This window comes from Bactrocera neohumeralis, chromosome 3 (genome assembly GCF_024586455.1).
Source record: "Bactrocera neohumeralis isolate Rockhampton chromosome 3, APGP_CSIRO_Bneo_wtdbg2-racon-allhic-juicebox.fasta_v2, whole genome shotgun sequence".
Lineage (NCBI taxonomy): Eukaryota > Metazoa > Arthropoda > Insecta > Diptera > Tephritidae > Bactrocera > Bactrocera neohumeralis.
Window position 1 is genome coordinate 65,674,530 of NC_065920.1, and position 9,198 is coordinate 65,683,727.

At 36.6% G+C, this 9,198-nt stretch overlaps 1 protein-coding gene across 1 annotated transcript; it reads left to right on the forward strand.

The window, feature by feature from the left end:
• Positions 1-618: 618 nt before the first annotated feature.
• On the forward strand, positions 619-1,870 carry LOC126753742 (keratin-associated protein 5-1-like; the record flags this gene model as incomplete). Its single annotated transcript, XM_050465411.1, has 1 exon — positions 619-1,870. A coding segment is annotated over one exon (864 nt), but the record flags the coding sequence as incomplete, so codon positions are not given.
• Between the last annotated feature and the right edge of the window lie 7,328 nt (positions 1,871-9,198).

A 9,198-nucleotide genomic window follows, 5' to 3' on the forward strand; every position in this document is an offset into this window, starting at 1 on the left:
CCTGCAGTCTTCTCGATCTGTCAGCCCCGATCTGCTGGCGCGTGCCGCCACCTGAACTGAACTTTTTCAAACCTGAAAGAGGCGACATTATTTCAGATCCATTCCTTTACCTTTCATTATTATTTATCACTCAGCAATCTTCATTCTCCAGAGTTCTCACTGACTGAATTTATTTCTGAACATCACAAATTGGAACTGAAAATCGGTTAGCAGCTGTTGAATGTCTCTAAAATTAAATCAGGAGGTGTGTGGAATGATTTAGTTGGTAAACGTATTAGAATTAGACTATACAAATTATAATCAAAGTTACTTTGTCTTTTTCACATCCTTTCTAAAAAGGACATTAGACATTTAATTCATTTTGGATTAAAATATTTTTTGAAATTTAAATTTTTAATTAAAATAATTCCTTTGGTTACGTCTTTTCGGCTCTCACTGCTAATCGAAATTCCAAATTTTCCAAAATTTTAAGTCAAAAGTAAGTCTAAAGTTCTATTAAATTGCACATCCTTACTTAGAACTCTTTCTTCGAGCAGATCCACCTCAATTCACAGTAAAAAATGCGTTATTTCTCCAATTGCGGCTGTGATCCATGCAGTCCTACAACAACTTATATAAATTGCGGTACATACGAATATAGCGCGTCATGCGAAAACAGGCGGACCCTGCAATCCGTTTACTTCACATGCATCTCGTGGATTATTTCGGGTCTGTGAACCTTGCAGTGCGAATGGCTGCTGTGGCGCCAGTAGACGTGGCACATCAGTTGGACCGTGCGGATTTTCAAGAACTAACGTTACATGTGGCCCTTGTGGCATATGCGGGCCGGGACTATGTAGAACTTGTGGACCCTGCGCACAGTTCGGCTGTTTTGCATCTTGCGAATCATGTGGACCGCATAGTGCGGGAAAGACATGCAGTCCATGTGGTTCCCGAAGTTGTTGCGGTTCTTGCAATTCTTGTGGTCCATTTGGCCCTTGTGGGGGTTCGCGTTGCGGTGTGAACGGAACTTGCTGTTCCAATTTATCGTGCGGTTCATATAATCGTCGCTCGACTGGTGGTTGTTGCAGGCCGTGCGAATCTTGCGGTCCATGTGGACCTTGTGATCCATGGGGACCCTGCAAACCATGTGCTTCTGCGACTGTAAGAGCTCCTTGCAAGCAATGTGCTTCGCCTACGCCGTTTAATCTTTTCAATTCTTGCAATCCATGCAATCCTGCGGCCAAATTTAGCTCTTGCGATCCTAGTGGGCCTTGTATACCGTGTACACCCTGGGCTCCGTGTGGTTCATCGGCTCCTCCTTCCTGCTGCAGTCTACCCAGACGTACTTGTAGAGTTCCAAACTACACACAGGAGTATCTGGCGGCTATCAGACGCTGCTGCTCGACGACCGTGAAAAAAGTGCGTGTGAAGAAAGCAAAAAAGCCGAGGATTGTCATAAGTAAATCTGCTGCTAGCAAAACTAGCTTAGCGCTATGCTAATAATAGTGATCAGACGAACAGCTACGAACGTTCGGCTAGTGAAAAAAAGCAATAAAAATTTGTTAAAAGGATAAAGGACATCAAAGGATCTTCGGTGAAATATATGAGCGCAGATTGGTACTTGGGCTTTTTACATACGAACGGTCATGCAAACAAATAAAGTCACATATAATTTATATGTATGCATGCCTCTTTATGTGTGTATGTTTAGCATACAGCCGTGACACATTTACAGCCAGTCAAGGAGTCATTAAAAGAGTCCTTTGCTGTTAATTTTATGATTTCATTTTCAAATTTTCTTGCGCTGACAACTTAATGCCAGCAAAAAACTGTAAAACATTTGTCAATTGAAATCTTTTAATTTCATTTAAACAACTTTTACGATCGCACACACATACACGAATGCATTTATGCATATATATAAATACATATATACATGTACGTGTATGTGTCGTGTGTTAAAAGATTCACTTTTTATTATTGCACTTTGAGTAATAAAATTGTAAAAGGTGTGAAATGCTCAGCTTGTTAATTTCGATGCAGAAATAATTTCTAACAAACACACAGACACACGCTCATACTCACACACTCTCAAGCAGTCTTATGTCACCTTGGTGACTGCCGTAAGTGTCCTTGCATGTTTTATTATCATATGAAATTTGTTGCATAATTGACAGCTGAATATTTTGTTGCATCCATGTGGACCACCTGGCCAATGCTCGTAAACTTTTTAACACACTAATTTTATGACTTCATCTTAGAAAGGTCCTTAGGTGACACATTGCACATAAATATTTAACACAATTACATATGCTTAGATATCCTTTGAATTGTTTGTTTTAATATCATGAGGAGCTTGTCGAACTTACTAGACCTTCGCGATCCGTAAATGATGTTGCAGACAAGACGATTTCCTTAAAAAGCCTAAGTTTAAGAGTTTGGAAGCATGGAAAGAGTTTATGATTACCTGCTAAAAAGATAACAACACTTTTCTCGCAGTCAATCTATAATGCTGTCATGATGAGCATAGTCGAATATTTGAAATATTTTGACGCTATTTCCGACGATTGCTCTTCCACGGCATGGTGCATCTTTGACATTCAAATTACCGGAACCGAATTGACAAAACCGAAATTGCGCAAAATTGACTCGATTTACGTTTATCGACAAAAACTTCTATTACATGGCGTAAATTCTATTTGCTGGAGTCCACCTTTTATGTGTGTTCAAGCAATACTGAGACAAGCAATCACAAAATTTTCTGAGAGGAAGTAGGAGATCTTAACTTTCTAACGCCATATTGTATATGCAATTGGGCGTGAGATACAGATTACTAAGGCCATCGTTTGAAAAAATAAAGGATTTCTTTAAAAAGAATGTTATCCATTACCCAAACGAAAGGATTATCTCGAAATATAGAATCGAAAATTTTCAAAATGCAAGTGAACTTCTTATATTCACAAGGCGACCAGCATTTGTGACACCAACTTGTCCATAGAAACTTGATTTTGAGGAATGACAATCTTCCACTGATTGATTTTGACAGTTACCAAAACGCCATAAGTATTGATTATCATAACTTTGCTTGGCCTTTTCAACAAACAGAGAAGTCCAATAATCACTAAAAGTCTATTTGACTACTGCCATAAGAAGGATATATGTATGTATCTAGTATAAGTAAGTATCTTGTACTCTCACAATGTGCTAATAACTGGTATTACTACTTAGTTGCGGCTTTATTCAATATAAATGTCTCACAGTTATACTCGTACTTCCTCATCAGTGATTGACTTCTAATTATGAAAGTCACATTGAAAATGTTGTGGTACGTCGCCTGAGCTTTGACACCGTTTCACTCCTCCTTTACTTTCTTTTCTTAACAATAATGCTCAGTCAGATTTATTGCTAAAAACCAATGACTTCAAATAATCCCACAAAAAGTAAACTAATGGTGTTAAAACACAACTTCTTGGAGACTATTCAATGTCACAATTTCTTAAAATAATCTAATCTTCAAAAAAATTTTTTTTAGTACGGTTTTTGCACGTGTGTATGGCACGTAGCTCCGTCTTGTTGGAAACAGACGTTGTCAAATCAACTTCTTCCAACTGCGGCCATAAGAAGTTGGTTATCATCGATCTATACCGCTCTCCAGTGACTGTTGTGGTGTCACCAGCTTCATTTAGAAAGAAGAATGGACCGATTATTCCACCAGACAAAAAACACACCAAATTCTCAATTTAAGTGAATATAATAGTTGTTCATGCATAATTTGTGAATTTTATTTGCATGACAAATGACAGTTGCATTTATTTACTGTAGAAGAAAGTAAGCCTCATATGAGAAGATGATCTTCTTAAAAAAAATTGTTATCGTTTTCAAGTTTTTCCAAGGCAAAATCAGCAAATTCACGACGTTTATGGTCTTTTAATGGCTTCAGTTCTTGAGTGAGAACAATTTTATACGGATGCAAGTCCAAATCCTTTCTCAAAACCCGCCAGATTGTGGTTTGAGATGATCCCAATTCTTGAGAATGCCTGGGAATCCACAAATTGCGGTCTTCAGCAACATTTGCCTGAACGGCAGCAATATTTTCATTACTCCGAGCAGTGCTTTATCTTAGTGGCACTTAAAGATTATGTAAGGAAAATGTACGCTCGAAATTTTCATCAATTCGACGAATAGCGAGAACAGACGGGCGATTATTACGACCATAACAAGTCAAAAGCGCCCGAAAAGTTGCAATTGGAAAACGATTATTTTGATAAGAAAATTTAATAATTTGTAAACGTTGTTCTTACGTATATCTGTCCATGATGTAATTGCAAATATTATAGAATTCAAAGAAAAAAAATTACAGATTATGACATATTAAAAATGGCCGAAACGAAACTTAGAAATCGTATTATCCCTATTCGAAAACCCGGTATAAGTTATGTAGAGCCAGATACTATAGTAGGACTTACAAGATTAGGTTGAAAGAGTTGGTATTAACAGTACGGCAATCTAATAGCGTAAAGTATTTGACTGAGAAAACTAGTTTGTTCAAAATATTTGACAGACTTATATTTACATATTTTCTTATTTGCTCTAACACTTCTGCAACAATCTTGGAGGTAGTCAAAGCATTACAATGTACGAATAAAGTTTATTATCGAACTGCACTTCATACTGTCAATATAAAATATACTGAGTGAAAATATATAGCTTTATCACGCTATAGCTTGTCTGGCCTCTAAACGGCAGCCAAGGGATTTCTCAAACTTACTTGATTTCTCGTGCATTCTGTGTCTATATTATAAATTACATTTAGTTTCGAACATAACCTTTCGATTTCTTTAAATGGGGTGATCCATTTCGAGGGTCCCCCTCCACACAGAAACTTCAAGTTTAATGGGGAATATGTATTGTCATTATTTGGCATTTTTTTTTTAAGATTATCTCTTTCAAATGTTGTCCACTACATCTCAGATGGTCTATCCGTTTAGTCATATTTCCAATGACTCGTTCGAGCATTTGGACTGGTAACTGGCGAATAACCCACGTGATGTTCTGCTCCAAAGCCTAAATCGAAGAGGGACTGTCCGCATAGACTTTAGATGTAACATATCCCTACAGGAAAAAGTCTAACGGTGTGATATCACTTGGTGGACAATCAACCGACCCAAAACGTGAAATTATCGCTCACCGAAATGTTATTTCAATACATCCATTGGTTGCGCAATAACGTCATTAACGGTTACGGTCTCATCGGCATCATTTTCGAAGAAATATGGACCGATGATTTCACCAGCCCACAAATCATAATAAATTTTTTCTGAATAAAATAACAGCTCTTGAAACTCTTCAGGTTGCTCTTCGTCCCAAATGAGGCAATTTTGCTTGATTACATACCAAGTCGTTTCACACATCAGTCCGAGTTGCTGCGAACAGCGCCGAATGGTTCTTCCATGGCCTTCGTGTACACTCTCAGCTACTATATTTTCTTCACTGCGTGCTTGACGTGGTCAATTCGGTTGAATATTATCCAATAACGAATGCTGGGTCTCAAGATGGGTGAAGGTGTTGCGAATAGTAATAAAGCTCAGTAAGGCGATTATGTTGGCCATAAATTGAGCGAAGCGCGCAAAAGATACACTGAACAAAAATAACATAACAATTTGACAAAAAAGGGTATTAAAAAATTGCCTTCATTTGAATCACCCATTATATCAAGTTAATTGAGTGAAGTCAACACAGTGAAGTCCTGTTGTCCTATAAGCTGGATTTACTAAAGCAGCTCACGTTGATTCAGCTCATGCAAATTTGTATACCCTAAACGGGGGGTATTTATTTTGCCATGATGTTTGTAATACGGAAAAGAACACGTCGGCGATCCTAAAACGTTTATATGAAAATGATTAGTATGATGAGCTGATTCGATTAAGCCATATCCGCCAGTTTTTATTTTCGGGTGTTAATTGTGCCTTAGTGGAGTCCTTTTGTCCTGTATCCTAGGCAGGTCACTCTGAGTCAATTCAATATATGCTCATGAAAAGTTTTTGATTTCATAACCTCAATAAATAGGTGGCTAATGTGAAGGTAATTTGGGGGTTATGGTGGTAGAAGCAGGCATCGATTCAAATTTAATATATTGTATATTGTCTGTTATACATATATTATATTGCTATTAAGGTACTAAACATTTTGATTGGTGCGTCTCTTTGACTTGCAACTACGCAGTTTTTAGTGAACACAACCAAGCCAAATAAATGTTTAAATACCTATAAATAAGTAATCACCCAACCCTCTCAGAGACCATTAATTCGCTTCGCTACAATTTCATAACCAAGAATGACTCCCTTTTTCATACACTCTTCTTGCCACAAAAGCTGAAATCAACTCACTGCATTGTGTGTGCGGACTGGGGAGTGTCACCTTCTGAGCATTTGTAGCGCCACAAGATAATGCGAATGAGCCACGCATTTCACAAGCGAGCACAATAAATCACCGGCCACTGGAACAATGCATATGCGCAGGCGCTTAAACAAGAAAGGCGACGAAAATTCAGCGTAAAAGTGAACTGCGCAATAAAATGAAAAGAAAGAAAACTCAACGATCGAGATCTTAAGGCGAAATGCCTCAATGGAAATGGCAAAATGTCACAAGTGAACGGCAGGCAGGTATGTGTAAGACGAAGTGCGGGGTAGCGTATGGCTAGCGGTGCTCTAACTGAGACATAAGGGCGATTTGGTGCTGAGCGAACTCGAAGTTTTTGCGCATTTGCCAATTGTGGCAAGGAAGGTATTTTATATGTATGTCTATAGGTATGCTGGTAGGTTGGTATAATCAGCTATGAAATGTAGCGTGATCGCATTTAAGCCGAAACTGTAGCAGATCAAATAAAGCAACCCCTGCATCGGGTTAGGCCTGTTGAAACAGCACCCTGCATAGGCATGTCTACGCCATAGTGTGTATGTGTGTATATTTTCATACGCCCGTGAGGGTATTTTGCCAGGCATTCCTCCACAACTGGTGCAAGGTATACACATACAAACATACAGGCATCTGTGTCTTCCAACCAGCCGATCAACTGGCTGCTTATTCGACCACCTGGCAAAACAAGTTGTTACTTGTCCGCTGCAGATATGCTGGCAACAAAAGCAAATGGATAAGTTTGAGCAAAAAATCAAATTAGCAACAACAATAGCGAATTTGCAATACAACAATAGATAGCTCCGAGGCTCCTTGTGCCGCTGCAGGGGGATTAGCTAAAGCAGTTAGTTGCAAGTAGTAGCGGTCCAGCGGATAGTGGGGCAAAATGCAGTAATTGGTGGACAAAAATTTAAATTTTGAAAATTTTTTTATACCGTTATATAAATTTACGCGAACCAGTTTTTGGGTTATAGATCTGAAATTTTCCACACTTACGTTTTCCCAAAAAGATGTTCATTGGTCGAAATTGCTGATATCGAAACACTATAGGATATAGAGACCAGAATTGAGACCAGGCATGGTTTAGTTGGTGAAATTCGGCACTGATTATTGACCGAGGCAACGCTACAATTTCTGAATATTTTGTTTAGATCGGGTTTTGAGGTTCCTAAACTTCAAAATATACGAAAGAATAATTTTTTGAAAGCCCTGCACTGGTCGAAGCCATTGGAGACCTACAATAAAATATGAAGAGGGTTGCCACATTATAATTTTTTTGCCATAAAATGACTAAATAAAGGAGCTATTTCCATATATACGTATGAAAGAAATAATAATTTAGTCAAATATGTTTTAGAAAAGGGTTGCCACCTGTGAAATATATAAAACTTTATTTTTAAAATTGTCAAAAGATTTTGAAAATACTACTTTCGTAAACATAAGCGAACAATTGATTTTTTAAAGTTTTGCTTTTAAGGGGAGAAGAGAAGTTCAAAATAATATATAATTTTGAAAAGAGTGGCATCTTTATAAATTATTATATACAAGAAATAAATGATAAAATAAATGAAATTTATTAATATTGAAATCAAACTAAAACATAATTCGGTCAACTTTTTTATCTGAGTGTTGCCAACTGCGATACATTTTTATACCCTGAACAGGGTATATTAAGTTTGTCACGAAGTTTGTAACACCCAGAAGGAATCGTCGGAGACCCTATAAAGTATATATATAAATGATCAGTATGTCGAGCTAAGTCGATTTAGCCATGTCCGTCTGTCTGTCTGTCCGTCTGTCCGTCTGTCCGTCTGTCTGTATATACACGAACTAGTCTCTCAGTTTTTAAGATATCGTTTTGAAATTTTGCAAACGTCATTTTCTCTTCAAGAACCTGCTCATTGGTCGGAACGGTCGATATCGGCCCACTATAATATATAGCTGCCATACAAACTGAACGATCGGAATCAAATGATTGTATGGAAAACTTTCACATTTGACAAGATATATTCACGAAATTTGATATATGTTATTTTTTAAGGCAACAATGTAATCTCTAAAAAACTTGTTTAGAACGGATTACTATAGCATATAGCTTCCATACAAACTGCACACATAGTTACTAACAGAAATGCACCTGTGAAGGGTATTTAGCTTCGGTGCAACCGAAGTTAACGTTTTTTCTTGTTTTAATTCAATTTTAAATTTGTAAAAGGATTTCTGTAGTACATTTTTCATTGACACATGAAAATAAACGTATTCTGCAGGTATCACACTGGTATAAACCTTTGAGTTGAGACTTTTAACAAATATATTTTTAAACAGGGTTGCCACCGTATCATTTTTTTATGCCATTAAACGATAAATTAAACTAAATATTTTAATGTAGGCATCATAAAATAATAATCTGATAAAAAAAATTTTGTAAGGGGCTGCCAACTGTATAAAATTTTAAAAATTTATTTTTAATGTTTTCAAGAATTTTTAAAATACAGTTTAAAAAAAAATATTTAATTAACAGCATCAATCAAAAAATAATCTGATCAATTATTTTTTTGAAAAAGGTTGCCATCTGTATAAAATTTTAAAATTTAATTTTTTATTTTTATATTTTTAATATATTATTTTCGGTACCACATGCGATTTATTGATTTTTTGAAGGTACTACATTGGCTGGAAACCTCCTCTCCTAAAATAAATATAATTTCAAAAGAGTTGCCACCCTTTATTATATAATTAAATGATGAAATTAGTTATTTATATTTTCAAATATTTTCAGTTCAAATTAAAATTAATACGGTC